The sequence below is a fragment of the Pundamilia nyererei genome, unplaced genomic scaffold (genome assembly GCF_000239375.1).
Source record: "Pundamilia nyererei isolate P.nyererei 1_Seehausen unplaced genomic scaffold, PunNye1.0 scaffold00139, whole genome shotgun sequence".
Classification (NCBI taxonomy): Eukaryota; Metazoa; Chordata; class Actinopteri; order Cichliformes; family Cichlidae; genus Pundamilia; species Pundamilia nyererei.
In genome coordinates, this window is record NW_005187540.1 from 1681487 (window position 1) to 1697142 (window position 15656).

Sequence of the window (15656 nt, forward strand, 5' to 3'; positions counted from 1 at the left end):
AATTAAAAGAGATTAAATGAGTTTCAGCAAATTTCTGTCCAAATAAAACGGGTCACTTCCTGACAGGTTTAAACGTGAAATATTTCAAAGTGCTCGATATTTTGGACAATTACAACCACCGCTGATCACTTTGACTAGATTCTGCTGCATCTGTCTTTTTTACATAATAAAGTTCAGAACTTGGCGAACATTCGTCTACCCAACAAGTCTTGGTATCAAACCCATCCACACATCTCCAACCAACAACACAGAGCCTTCATCACTACTTTGCATCAGTGCTTGATTATCAGGAGCAAAACACAAAATAACATCATAACCAAGCTGCACGTTGACCAAAAAAACAAAACCGCTTTCAGTCACATCTCATCAACTCTGTGACTGGAAAAAGGTTATGAAATGTGGCTAAAGGCTTCTTGCTTCTTCTACAAAGCAAAGCAGATTATGAACAGCATACATTTAACATATTGGAAAGAATTGTGAAATAAATATAGAACATTTTCTGCTAAATGTGAAACAGATCTGGGATTATTTGGGACTTTGTGGCTCGACATTAAACCCAATTAAACCTAATGACAGAGTTTTCTCTGGAATTACATTGATGCAGGCTGATACTCTAGATTCATGTGACGGTGTTTTTTGGGAGGCTTCCCACACGAATCGGTCTTGGGCCCTTTTTTATTTCTTCTGTCTTAAAAACCTCCTTTAGGAAAGCTCTTGTAGGTTTTGCATGTTGCTGCCTGTCCACAGCGAGAACGGCGTCAGCGATCAAATGATAATTTGGTGGCAGCTTTGCGGCTGAACACGAACGCACAAACCAGCAGCAGCTGAGGCAGGTTCGTCTGATCATCCAGGACTGAGGTGGCCGGCTGTAATCGCTCGGGGGTCGGGGTCAAAGGCCGCGGTCGGTGGGGTCAAACCTCAGCGTGGTGTTTAGGAGTCGGTTGTTTCTGTAGCGTTGGCAGCATTTTCGGAGGAGTTGGGGGTCAGGTACTCGAAGGCCTTCTGGCTCTGGGAGACGAACTGTTTGAGCGGGGCGAGGAGCAGCTCGGCGGCAGATGGCCGTCGAAGGGCGGCGCCTTCGGAAGGGAGGGGCGTGCCCTCCACCTCTGCGGCTTGGGGCTCCTTTAGACTCGAGCGACGACAGCCATTAGTTGGGTCGGGGCTCACAGGACCCCCGGAACCTCGTGCAGCGCGGGAGTACAGGCTCCGGCGGCGGCGAGGACGGCCGTCCATGGCCTTCAGGAAGAGGCTGTTACTGGAGCCACGACGAGACGAGTTGTCGGATACAAGCTCCTCTTGGTTCAAGAATTCCTCCACCTCCTGAGGAGATGGCTTCTGTAGCTGAAAACAAATGGGGAGTGGAGTTGGAAATCCCGACATGTCTCAGGTGTGTTACAGGTGTGTTGCAGGTGCTTTCTACTCACCATGTTGTAAAGTGGTGTGGTGTTGAACACGAACTGAAGGATGATCTTGGCCACTTCCCTCAGCTCTTGAAGCAGCTCCTGGATTTGGAGGGGTACTCCTCGGACCAGACGAACCACACGCAGCTCTGCCAACATGGTCGCCCGAACTCTGACCGCATTCAGAGAGGCCTCTCTGAGGGCCTCTGCTTGGTACACCAGCGCCACCAGGAGGCCCTGCAGGAATTGCAGCAGGTCACCGGACAACTTGAGGACCCGAAGCAGACCAACCTGCAGGGAACAGGTGCTGTTGTTAGAACATCCATGAATCTTGTGTCTCTTCAGCAGTAAACTTACTCAAATGGTGAATGAACTCAGAAGAATTCGACTTTTTCACTCCTCTAGCTGCTTTGTTCTTCAGCTTCTGTCTTTTCACCTCCTTTAACTTTTCTGTCACATAAACCAGAATTCCTTACAGCTTTTTTTTACAGTAAACACATATATGTATCTGTTAGTAGCCTAAACATGACCCATCATGGACAGGTGCAATGGACCTATGCATGGCTAACACATTCAACAATTCTGAGACCAGGAGGAGACACAAACCCAACCTCATGGGGTCATAAGCTATTCCCAGTCCCAGTTCCAAGCCTGGATCAATGAGAAGGTGGATCAAACATGCAACACCATCTGGGAACAGATCACAGTACCCGAGGATCTCCAGGATTTAGTTTTTGGTGTTATTATGAAGAAAGTTCGCAAACAGCTTGATTGAGTTCCTTTACCCCGGTGATGAATTCTGATCTGTGTAGTGAAATACTGTGTTACTGTTCAGTGGGGCCTCCCTGCACTTTCCTTAAATCTGTAATAAGTGAGTGCCATACCCGAACTGGGACACTCGTGTCTTTTCGTTGGCATAAACTCTCCGTAAACCTCTCGGAGTTTACGGAGACAGCAAATTTTCTGGGACACAACGGGGGAGAAAAATTGGACCGGCACCAGCTGGAAGCAGAGCGACACGTGAGGACACAGAAAGCAACGCGTGAGGAGGGATTGCTCAGGAACAAAGACGGCAGGAACAGCAGGAATGAGATGAGGGCCCGTCTGTCACACGTCCCCAAATGTAATCAGTGATGCATTTATTTTGTGGAGGAAAAGCACTGAATTAACTACACTCACATGTGAAAGGACTCCAGTTTGTGCTGGTATTTAGAAGAACCACGCCTCCAGCTGAATACTTCTTTTGAAGACTATAAACGAATAAAAAATATCTTGTTTCAGGATCACAGTGACACGTAATCTGGTCCATAAGCAACAGCTTCAAACCTGGAATTTGGGCTCTTAGATGATAAAAACATCCATTCATTTATTTCGCCTGCCTGTAAACTCGTGGCAACACTGCATTATGTGGATGAAAGTTCAGTAATAAGAGGAATTATGTTTGTTTGCCTCACTCCAGAAAGGCTCACAGCAACAATCTGCATCACTTACTTGAAAGGAAAAGGATCAAAGTGTAATTATACATCAGGACACTGATTGTTTCCTGTCCGACGTTCACTCCACACTGTCTAGATTTTCCCCTACCTGCAGTAGCCGCACACACAGACAACCTTCCATCCCATCATGTGAAACATCATTTCCTTTCTCATTTTTCTTACTTCCCTCGCCACCTTCTCTTTTATACTTGCTGCTTTCCTTCTGCGCTCCCTTTTCCTCTTCCTTGCCTCGTCTGCATTTACTTCGTCTCTGCAGGTTAAACACTCAGGGCTCACCGAGAGACAAAACTCTGTCTAATTTAGATTTGGGCCAATGTAATTGCATATAACATACATACAACACAAACTGCAGATAAGTTTGGATGCTGTGTAAAATGTAAACAAAGAATGAATGCAATAATTTGCACATCTCATAAACTCATATTCGAACTGAGATACTTTACTATTTCATGAAAAGTATTCGCAGCAAAAAAGTTGGGAGAAAAGCAAGTGGTGCTAAAAATAAACAGCAGGAGGAACATTTTGGAATTTATGCTTCCAGTCTTTGGTCCTGTTTATTGGAGTGACAGCTGACTGAGCATCAGCCGACCAATCAGAGACAAGCCAGGATGCGTAACGAGATATTTACGCAGAGATTGTTGTTTTTCTCTCCGAATACAAAATGTTCTCAGGTCTGTCCTGGGAAATTTGGGGTTCGGGTATTTGGGTCAAACTGAGACCGTGACCTTCTGTGCTGCTGACAAACAGCCACTTGAACACGTGAGCGCACAGCGACAGGCTAATGAGGCGGCTGATTGCTGCTGACACAACAACATGTTGACCAGCTCACCTGCAGAGACACGTCCTCATTAGTCTGAATGAAACAGGACGGCTGCGCCCACAGCCGAGCCTCAGAAATGTGACCAGCCTGTGCTTATAAGTCACACTGTGGAGGAGATGAGAGGCTTTTGCAGGGTCACTGCGACGTGCCTTTCACAGCACGCCCAGATACCAGCAAGAAGAAACAAACTGCTCACTGGTGAAGTAAAAACACCACAGAAGCCTTTCATGTTTCACAGTGGAAAGGATAGAGTTCAGTGTTTCCTCACACCAAAGATGCTTTTGATAAAAGACTCATTAAAACTCAAAGAGCTGAAACATTTTAGGGCATCCAACTCGTTTTATCGCTCCTCACTACTTCTACTGCATGCGGTGAATCACGATGCTTCAGTTCAGAAGGCTGCACCAAAACTGTGAAGGTCTTTGCTTTCCCGTGGTGCTGCACGCAGTAATGGTGCTATCAAAGCAGCAACACGTGGAGCTTCAGCAGCAGGTCTAATTCAATCAGTTTGATTTTATAAAACCAAATCACAACAACAGACGCCTCAAGGCGTTTTATACGGTAAGATAGAGACCTACAATAACACTGGGCGCAGTCAGTGTTTGGCTCAGTGATCAGGACGACATAATGCACAAACACAATCTAGACAAACATTGTCACGTTTCTGCCTTTCATTCAAATAACTTCACAATCCTCTGTGTGCATCTTTACACACACACACACGTCGGGTATTCATATCATTTTGGTCCCAACAAAGATTCAATTTATTTTTATTTATACAGCGCCAAATTACAACAAAAGTCACCTCAGGGTGCTTTATAATGTCAGGTAGATCCTACAATACTACATACAGAGACAAACCCAACAATCATATGACCCCCTATGAGCAGCACTTTGGCGACAGTGGGAAGGAAAAACTCCCTTTTAACAGGAAGAAACCTCCGGCAGAATCAGGCTCAGGGAGGGGCGGGGCCATCTGCTGTGATTGGTTGGGGTGAGAGAAGGAAGACAGGATAAAGACATGCTGTGGAAGAGAGACAGAGGTTAATAACAGATATGATTCAATGCAGAGAGGTCTGTTAACACATAGTGAGTGAAGAAAAACTCAATGCATCATGGGAATCCCCCGGCAGCCTACGTCTATTGCAGCATAACTAAGGGAGGATTCAGGGTCACCTGATCCAGCCCTAACTATATGCTTTAGCAAAAAGGAAAGTTTGAAGCCTGATCTTGAAAGTAGAAGATATGAATATCAAGATGTGTTTTGAGTGCGAATTATCATTTGCATTAAAGATAAAATTGCATTAATGGTTTAGGAATGATCTAAACTCCTGAGTTTAAAGGCACTTAAACAATTGACTGACAGGCAGTTGAAGTGAAGGTGGCCATTATTACCATGAAAAACCAAAATTAAACCAAAATAAGAACAGCAAAAATCCACAATCTGCTTAAAAAGTCTCAAAAAGAAGGAATCCACCAACGGGATCAGCAACACTGAAAGGTCTGAAACACACAGGAGACAAATCGTGGTGCAGACGTCTTTCCTTGTTTAAGAAAACCTCTGCACAACATGTGAGCGAGTGAAGAACGCCGATGATGAGGTCTGAATCAGGACATGAGTGGAAATACAGAGTTTACGATAGACTGCGCTCCACTGAAGAACAAGAAGGACAGACCCGACTTAGGAAAACTTGGATTAGCCAGAAAAAAAGCCGGCACAGAAACCAAGATGAAGTTGGAGCTGAACGATGGGAAAAGCAGAAGCAGAGAAAGAGCTCATGAGCTGAAGCAGACACCAGCAGGGTGATGGCGTGGGCATGCATGGCAGCAGGTGAAAGCGCCTCACAGTTTAGACTGACTAGTATTAAAGTAGTTAAACCAGTCCTTAAAATTAAAGTTAGTCTGTCCAGTTATTGTACATAAAAATGAATGAAAGTCCAGAACAATTCATGACAAATTGTAAACTCCTTGAAGTGACGCTGACAGTCTGCACTTGTGATTTAAACTGTCCTGTAGAGGCAACGCTACAAAAGCTGCTACTGTACAAACACTGAGTGTAGTGTAATGAGTGTGTCTCAGTGAGAGCGTAAAGTAACAGGTTGCATCTGTGAAATACAGTTAAAATCACCCACAGATAAACTTCTCATTGTGCACTTTGAGGGCAGAGGCTGGATATCATGATGTAGATCTGTGTCGCTCTGCATGTCGCTGATGATGTTTTAAACAAGCTGAGGCCGTGAGTCTGAGCAGGCCACACTCGGCCGTTATCGCCCCATCAGCTCAGACGCTCCACGCGGCACGTAGGCAGCGAGCTCCGCTTAGATTACAGCCGTCTGCTGAGGAAGCACATCCATTTATCTTTAATGGAGCTCATTTTCCCGAAGGCAGGAGACTCCCATCTGTGTGCCATCAATCCATCCCTCGCTATTCAGAGAACACTTGTGTTTTCTTTAACAGCAGGACATCTAAACTGACGCTGATATTTATTTTCTGTTCTCATCCACACCCTAAAAAACATTTACACGTGAGGCCTGGAGGCCAAAGTCAAAGTGACCTCGGAGATGTCTTTATGAGCCGTTTCCTGTTGTCATTACAGCGCCGTGAATACAGGTGTGCCTGCAACACCTGCACCAAGCAGGCTGGAGCTTCCTCCCATTGCTTTCATTCATGTTTTAGTGTCGAGTCACGTTTTCTTTCTTTGGATTCTTCTCGTTTAAAATTCTTCTCAATTTATCTGCTCACATAACAACGCTAATCTGTACTCGATCAAACTGAGTCTGATGTGTGTGTGTGTCCAGTCACGTAGCTGCCGCCAACACACACACACACACACACTTTGGCGCTCCCAGGTGTAATGAGCACACATGTAGGTGTCTGAGAAACATCCTGCAGCTCTTATCCTGACGTTTCATATTTCAGTTTGTAGGGCTGTTGTTCAGGTTTCTATGTGCTCAGTTTTAGGACTTTCTGGATAAACTGGCCAAAATGTTCCAAGATTCTTAAGTTGGAACATTTCTGACTTGTCAGGCGTGCATGAGGTGTTTTTTAATGTCTTACGTCCCATTTTAAGTGCAGTTTCATCCCACAGCTTCTGGGATGGTTTCATTGGTTTGCACAGTCACTTCTGAATCATGTTTCTTCAGGTTTATTGGATATTTTATGTTGAATTGGATAAAAAGAAAAGAAAGACACTTTGAACAGGTTGGACTTTTGTATCGGAAACTTCGCGTGTCGACCTCTGAACCCTCAGACAGACCTGTGTGTTGGGCTAATTTGCTTTCATTTTTAAACTGGTCCTCACAGAGCTAGATAAACGAGACCACTCGTCTTACAGCAGCTGCTTCACGTCTCCTCGTTTGTTTGTTCTGGACGGCAGAAGATTTCTATCATGGTGAAAATGACAGAAACGTTTGTTTTAGGGAAGAGCTTGCTGCCGCCGCCTCTCAGCGATAAACGCTGGTCCCAGTCTGAGAGTCATAAAAGCTGCTGGGAGGAGAAACGTGGGGGTTTTAGGATAAACTGAGGAGGACGAGTCAAAGGTGAACACTACTAAAAATAACACAGAAAACTGAAAGCTTTAACCTCCTAGGACCTGCGTCCACATATGTTGACATCACATTTTGGGTTATTTAGACCAAAATACTCAATTTTGCTCTACAAGGGCCTGATGTCCACTTACGAGGACATTATATGCTACTCTTCTATCAAAATTTAAAATGAATTTCCTCATATGTGGCTCTTATTTTTGTTAGAAACAAAAATTAGGCAAAAAAAAAATCTGCTAATTCTTTGTTTTTACATTCATCAGGACTCAATCAGCCCAAATATCAAAGAGAAATTAAAAATGCTGCTGTGGAAGAGTTCGGGTCTTAGGAGGCTAAATAACTGAAACTAACATTAACAACAAAACGAGAACACACTGGACTCAAATTATCTCAGGACACAGAAACGTGCAGTTTAGTTTGGCCCAGGTGGACATATTTCCTCATGTGCTCGTCATAATTATGAGGACTTTTGTTTGTATTTTTAAAGTGTGACTGTCACAGTCAGTTCCTCACATTCAAACATAAAGACAGGTTTAAAGTAAAACCCTGGAAAGTGTGACTGACAGATACTTATCATCATCATCATCATTAGAAAAGGTTTAAACGTTTTAATTCCTCTGGTGACATCAGCCCCAGGGTCCTGAAGTCCTGTTTTTTGACCTTGTGATGTGTTTTTTCATCATCGCCTTCGTGGTGTTTTAAATCGATGGGACCATCAAACTTCGAGGTTGTTGGCTGTTGTTGTTGTTCGATAATCCTCCTTTGTGAGTCTTAAAATACGCAATGTTTACAAAACTGTCTAAAACTTTTATTCAGTATCATGTGAAACACGCGACCGAGCCCAGAGAAGCTAGGAGATCATAGATATCGCCCCCTGCTGGTCATAAGTCAGAAGACAGGACCTGGAAGCTACGTCCAAGTTGTTATACTTTTATCCCAACTCTTGAGGCAATCGTGGCTCAAGAGTTGGGAGTTCGTCTTGTAATCGGAAGGTTGCCGGTTCGAGCCCCGGCTTGGACAGTCTCGGTCGTTGTGTCCTTGGGCAAGACACTTCACCCGTTGCCTACTGGTGGTGGTCAGAGGGCCCGGTGGCGCCAGTGTCCGGCGCCTCGCCTCTGTCAGTGCGCCCCAGGGTGGCTGTGGCTACAATGTAGCTTCATCACCAGTGTGTGAATGTGTGGATGACTGGATGTGTAAAGTGCTTTGGGGTCCTTAGGGACGAGTAAAGCGCTGTATAAATACAGGCCATTTACCATTTATCTGCAGCCCAAACTCAGCTGGGGATTGATTTTATCAATCAAATTACTGGATATGATTCAGATTACATGGAATGAATCCTGCACTATAAGGTCCAGATGTGCCCCAGCTGGGCAGTGTACTAGTGTGCCCATAGAAGCCCCTTTCTGAGGCCCCAAAGGACAAAGTTGCGGTGAGCACAGCCACTCAGGTCAGCGTGGGATAAGTGTGGGTTTTTTCTGCCCACACGGGCCCACAGTTCACCCACAGCTACCAAAAGTGGGTCCACACGAGGATGTCTGCTGGGTATGTGAAAGAATTTCTAAGAACTCACGCTCTCTGGACTTGCCATTTCGTTGGGGGAACTGTTGAGATCCTCCAACATGTTTAGATGTAGTTTAGTTTAGATTTGGTTCCTCTTTTAGGTTTATGTGGATTAGATCCCAGGTCTTCCGGACCTTAAAATGAATCTGATTTCTTCTCTCACTGGCATTCAGGTCGCCTAAACAAACCCCACAACTCTGTCGTGTTTCCTTTCACGTTAAACATCACACACCGAGTTCTGCGGGAGTTTGGTTTGCTCTCACCTTGTCGGCAGCGTCTCCCATCGCCCTGACGGCTCTCTGCAGCTGCTCTCTGATCTTCATCAGGCGGTGATAAAGCTGCAGGCTGAGAGTCAGCAGGAGGCTGCGGACCCTCGTCCACATACTGGGCTCATCGCCATCGTCGTCACTCTCGTACTGCTGCACCCTCAGCTCCCATTCCTGACCTGATGGACGGCAGAGACGTTCAGAGGCAGAAGGCTTTGCATTCATAAAGATAGGTTACAGCAAGCAGCCATCAAAAGTAACGTTTGTAGAACTCGTGCTGAACTGGAGTCTGGGCAGGACGTGCATTTCACATGACATTAAAGCATGTTCAGAAACTTCATGTCTGGTCTCATTTCCTGGTGTGGCCCTTGCATTTGACGCCCCTGACCTACAATAAGAAGATTTTAAAAACGCTTTCCGTGACACAGCTCAAATGTCCTCGCTGTTTTAAAATTCCAACCAGGCCTCACATAGATATAAAGACAAACGTTAAACACACTCAGTCTAGAAATTTCCTCAGAGTGTCACATGAAGTGAGGTTTTGATCCTGTCACCTTCAGTGTTATTGGCGTCAACATGTGACACCGAGGACTCTGCTCTCTGATTGGTTCGTTGGCTATTATCAGCATAAAGAGCTGAAGTCGCCAGCAGCAGTTTGGGGAGTCAGCAGAGCTTCGGCTCCCTCTGCTGGTTGAATTCTGCAGAAAAATATCCCACACGCACACACAGGCTGTATCCCAATTCAGGGTCTGCAGCCTCAACGATCCTCAAGGGCCGCGTACTCAAAGACCGCTAAGGCCGGAAGTGCGAGGCTTGTGAAATGGGACGGTCTAGCCTCCGTTGCGCTGCCCAGGTTGCCTAGCAACCATGATACTAACAGCTGGAAACGTATCATACAGCTGTGTTTGACAGAAATGGAGAAAATCTTTTGTTCATTTGTTTCTTTCTACACGAGCTTTGATCATTCTCTGTAGGATTAAGCTCAGCTATTGAACGGCGCATATTTAAAGGCTTTAAAACCAAGTTAGTACAAACGTCACTAACGTCACATAACTTGGCCGACATGTGACCAACAGCAATGTTTTAATGTTCTTCGTTATTAAACATTTGCACATAAATAAGTGACACCATATTCAGTACTTACTTTTCACAGTTTACTCTTCGGCCGCTCCGCTCCTGCCGTCTGCGGCAGAATTCTCCACACCGACTGCCGCGCTATGAATTGTGGGATATATGGGACCACGAAGTCTACACTGCCACAGCCTTAAAATTCAGGGAAATGAAGGACGCATTTGAGGGCCGCATTTCGAGCAGCCTTTGAATTGGGACAGCCTTCGGCGCGCCGCTGTGACGTAATCGCCCTTGAAATGCGGCCTTTAAGGCTGCAGATCCTGAATTGGGATACAGCCACAGTGTCAAGTACTCCTATCTTGTGCAGACATCTAATCGACATAACGCTTTCCCAGCCCCTGACCTTAACCATAACCCTGACTCTAAAACCACATTTTGAGTCTCAAAAATGCCTTCAAACTTGTGGGGATTTTGCCCCACAAAGATATGTACTCACACTCACACACACGTTTTCCACAGAAAAAAGTTGATTCTCGATAATCTCGTCTGAAATATGAGCTGCAGGGATGCATTTCTGTGTGATAACACGATAACTACAGGTGAGGCAACATTAGCTTAAATCTCTCAGACTTACAGAAAAATAGCTGTTTTGCCAAAGAGCACTACAACCCTCCTCATACTCACGCAGTGTGGGTGGGAGGGGCAGGTAGTAGGCGGTGGCGTCCTCCACGCGACTCAGCACGTCATCGAGTCCCGACATGGCGGCCTGGCCCACCTGAGTGTTCTGCAGCTGCTGCACAGCCACCCGGCCTACGTCGGCCAGACGCTCCAGCTGATCCAGAGCTGCGTCCAGGCCGTCCACCACCCACAGCTGCACGTCATCCAGGGTCAGGAAGAAGGCGTCCTTCAGGTGAGTCATAACCTGATCAGAGGCAGGCATTTACAGCGATTTAAAGTCCCTGTAACATCAGGCAGCAGCCTTCCCTGACATTGTAAACGGTTTTTAAGAGTCGTCTTTGCACATTAAGCCTTTAACAGGCTCAGAGACACTGCAAATGTTGCAGGAGATCAAACTGATACGAACCACCTGGGGGCAGCTGAAGCATGTGAGACACTTTACAATTATCTACAGTCCTGTTTGGGCCTGCCTGATGAATCTCTTTGAGCTCCAGGTTTGGTTTCCATCACCTCCTCAGAGCAGCTCTCTGTGTGTCGGCTGCTGAGCAGGAAGTGCCCAGAGGCTTTCTCCAGGTGATTTCTGCCCCCAGGTGTCCTGTTCTAGACAAACACCTGAAACTACAACTGAATCCTTTGAGTGATGTCTGAAGGACTTTAAGCTGGATGGAAAAACTACATTTATTACTTTAATTTTACATAAAGGTGACGATTTTAAATGATCCGTGTATAGCCTTTTAAAACAATGCTGAGCCTTTCTTCCGTTGGATCCTGTTGTTTCGACAGCCTGGCTGCTCGCTCGTACTCTAGTGCAGAAATTTACCGTTACCTTAACTGGCAGCGGTGCAAAGAAAAGTTTGTGACATGACCACAACAGAAACATCACATCTGTAGCAGGTACTGACCTCGTCTGTTGACTGGTTCAGGATCGGATAGGTTTTCTCCAGGTGATCAAGACCAACGAGCGCAAAACTGTTGGCAGCATCGACTGTGGAGAACAAGACAAACACGATTCAGAGGCAGAGAAACTGTGATTAGGTGAGATGAAGCTAACGGTGCCAGCAGTGCTGTCACGTACTCTGTGGCTCCAAACTCTGCAGGAGGGGCGTGGCTCGTCTCATGGCCTCTTGGGAAAAGCTGCGAACTCCGACCTCGGCCATTCCTCCCATCAGACCCAGCAGACGGTTGCGAGCTTTGACCCCCGAGTACATCGAAGTCACCATCTGTAACGCTGAGCGAACCAGAGGCAGATGGGAAGCTCTCAGGACGGCATTGGTCTGAAACACGAGGAGGAAAACCGTTACACCTCATCAGGACTACAATGGGGTTTTTTAAAGCTGGAACTGGGAATACTGGAATATTTGGGCATTGGAGCTAAAGCTCCCTCAGGTTATGCAGCAGGACAATGATCCGAGCCCACCTCCACCTCACAAATACTTTTTCACATACTTATATATCGATACAAACAGATCACGTTGTTCTTTTATTCCCATTCATTCTGTATTTCATCATTTGTTGCTCATGCTTCCACAGATCGAATCCCTTCCTCCTCTTCTGTGGAGGAGCTGGAGAAACGTTTGGGCGAAGCCTAAGTATGTTCGCTCTTAGCTCACCTCATGATCTGGATGAGATGACATTTCTCTTTCGCCAAATCTGAGAAAAAACAAACAGAGGTCACAGATCAGACTCGCCTCCACGACCTTCACATCAGCATGAGGCAGTCAGCTGCCGAGCCTCCACAAAGCTCACGACTGTTCGACCGAAGCCAGCATGAAAATCGTCTTTTCTTCGCACCATCCGCTCCAGCCGCCGAGCACACAGCGGCTCAGACGCAGCACAAAAGCCTTTCTTTAAAACGAGAGCGCAGAGAAACGGCGTGAAGACTTTACAGGGAGAAAATGATCTTGAGTTTGCATCATCTGAGTTTCAGCTTTACAAGTCGTCTCTGTGGAAAATGGAAAGCACCTTCAATAAGTCACCTAAAAACATCACGAGGAAAACTATTGCACCAAGATAAACGTTCTGTATTTCAGACACTTAATCAGTATTTTGCAGTTTTCTGCATGAGGGAACTTTTTTTGACTTTTTCTTTATTTGTTTGTTGCTGTTTTTGATTTTCAGCAACGTCTATTTAAACTACTCAACATGGATGAAGTGGAAATAATCCCACAATTCAGACTGGGATCATTTGAAATCATCCATCCATATTCTGCCGAACTCTCTTCCAACGAAACTCATTTGTATCCATGACCTCATCCTTTGGTCGCTACCCAGAGCTTGTGACCATCGGTGAGGGTTGGGATGTAGACTAAATTGGCAGCTTCGCAGCGTTAAAGTTAAGCAGTGACCACAGGTATTAGTTGGGTTACATGCATAGCTGGACTGGCTGGATGAATGAGTTGAAGGGAAGTTATGAACTGTTTCTGAGAGACAAATAACACCAGGATCCTTTTCTATGTAGCTGACAGCTGGTAACTGTGCAGGGGCGGGTCTAGCAAAGTGTTGCCAGGGGGGCAGGTAGGACATTAACGGGGAGAGGGGGGCACAAAGAAATACTTTTCTTTCTTATTCTCATTTAAAATGTCTCGCTTTAATAAATAATTATCTGAATCTTACAACAAACATTTTCATCTGATGTAAAATGTATAGAAATCCATTATTGTACATAGTAATTTTTTTAGGGTCCCATCATAATTTCTTCAGAAGGAGCAAAGGTAGTTACTGTTATCTGCAATAAACTTTGAATGAAGAAGTTTGTTGTCCTCCGCACCGCTCAGGTTACGCTGGGCAATAAGATTCTTACTTCACTACAAAGAAATAAGTAAAATAGAATAATTAAATTAAAGAAAAGAAATGAACAATACGCAGAAAATAAATAAATTAAAGGATTTACAGCGCACAGAAGTGTAGAGCGGGGTCACAACATAAACTTGGTTCTTATGCAACGGTCAAACATTCAGAACGTACGAGTGTTATTACACAAAAATGTGTTACTGTATAGGCAAAGAAAAGTGGCTGAATATTCCAGTGTGCCAGCACACACACACACACACACACACACACACACACACACACACACACACACACACACTCGGGTATTCATATCTTGTGGGGGCATCTAAGTGACGTAATGCTTTCCCCAAACATAACCTAATTGTAACTCTGACACTAAAACCACATTTTGAGTGTAAAAATGCCGTCCAGGATTCTGGTCCCCATTACGCTGTTGGTCCCCTCAAGTCAATTATTAGTTTTTGGTCCCCACAAAGATATGAATACATGCTCAAACACAATAAACATTTTATTTCCAAATGATTTAAAAAATTGTCATTTTGTTAACGTGAAACATTTTCTTTAACCATGCACTTACTTTTTCTCTAAACACTACTTGTGTAACCGTAAAGCAGGTTAATTTGCCAGGGAGCAAACCACCAACCGTCTGACAGGTGGAAAGTAACCTAGTCAGTTTTGAAGATTAACAAAGACTAACACTGAGCAGTGCTGGTTTTCTAACACTGGAATATTTCTAACATTTTCAGTTATTTTCCAGTGTTAGAAAACCAGCACTGCTCAGTGTTAGTCTTTGTTAATCTTCAAAACTGACTGGGTCACTATTAAACATATAACACTGTCAAAAGTGTAAATTTAACACTCAACAGTGTTGTATTTAACACTCAGAGGAGTGGACCCACATAGACACTCTCTAGTGTTAATTTAACACTGGAGATTTTGCTGTGTATGAGAACAGAACAGGTAATAAATGGAGAATTCAAAGCCAACACATGAAAAACAGCATTTAAAGCTGCTGTTTCCCACAGATGAGAAAGGAAACTTCACACAGAGTCCTGAGCTGATCGTCCCAAACTCAGGAAGAGCTTCTGGTGCCTGCAAGCATCAGGTTTTACACGGCGCCAGTAACAGAGTTTCTGTTTTAACTCTAACACAGACACACAGGAGAGTCTTACCCCATTAGAGGACTGTTGATGAAGCAGCTGAGCCGAGTCACGATGACAAAAATCATGAAGACACTCTGACTTTATAATCTGTAGATAAAGAGTGCTCCTGGGATTTGAGGTTAATAAACAGCGACCAGATTGGCTGGAGCGTGGTGTGATGTCACTGAGGTTTTAGACTTTAATGGGGAAATTGAATGATTGCCCTGCTGTACATGTCTCTGACTAATCAATTACCTCTGAATCAAAAGGGTCATTCAGGGGGAAAGTACAGGAAACTGAGAGCCGAGGGAAACGCAACACAAAATATAAATACTGTAAATCCAGCTGATAGTCACAACGCTCCACCGGAAAATATCAGCAGAAATATCCAGAATAAAGGTAATAATAAGCTGACGAAACTATAAACCAACAACTGATCGAAGCCTTTCAAACAGACGTAAAGTTAAAGACATTAAACTCTCTCTGCAGCGCCCTCTGGTGTGTGGTCTATGTTTAGACTTCCTCTAAAACTAAGGCCTTTTTTAAAAACATCTAAAATGCAACATGTTAGTGGAGGACGGGCAGAGCGGCGCTTGCACAGCCACGTCTGCGTTCTGATGTACTGGAGCCACGAGCTGAACGCAGAGGAGAGAAGTATTGATCTGATCAGGCTAGTATCGATCCGATACTGTCCAGGTTAGCTGTGTTGCAGGCAGGATGAGGACTCAAACAAAAGCTTGAACAGTAAGAGGCCGCTTTATTGGCTGTGGCAAAAACTCTAAAATTACAAACAGCGAAAACACAAAACTTTCAAAATGAACAATAAGGTGATAACACACAGCCCTGAGAGGCAACAACGGACAGAGGAAAACACAAGGCTGAAATACA

At 44.9% G+C, this 15656-nt stretch overlaps 1 protein-coding gene across 1 annotated transcript; it reads right to left on the reverse strand.

Annotated features, from left to right (window-relative positions):
• Positions 1-109: 109 nt before the first annotated feature.
• plin6 (perilipin 6) lies at positions 110-14857 on the reverse strand. The gene is made up of 8 exons (XM_005744181.1): positions 14799-14857; positions 12447-12486; positions 11912-12110; positions 11739-11821; positions 10843-11080; positions 9085-9266; positions 1425-1691; positions 110-1341 (listed from the first exon to the last, which is right to left on the reverse strand). Exons 1-8 carry the CDS (start codon positions 14852-14854, stop codon positions 931-933), a joined length of 1476 nt encoding a protein of 491 aa, XP_005744238.1. The 5' UTR covers positions 14855-14857; the 3' UTR covers positions 110-930.
• Between the last annotated feature and the right edge of the window lie 799 nt (positions 14858-15656).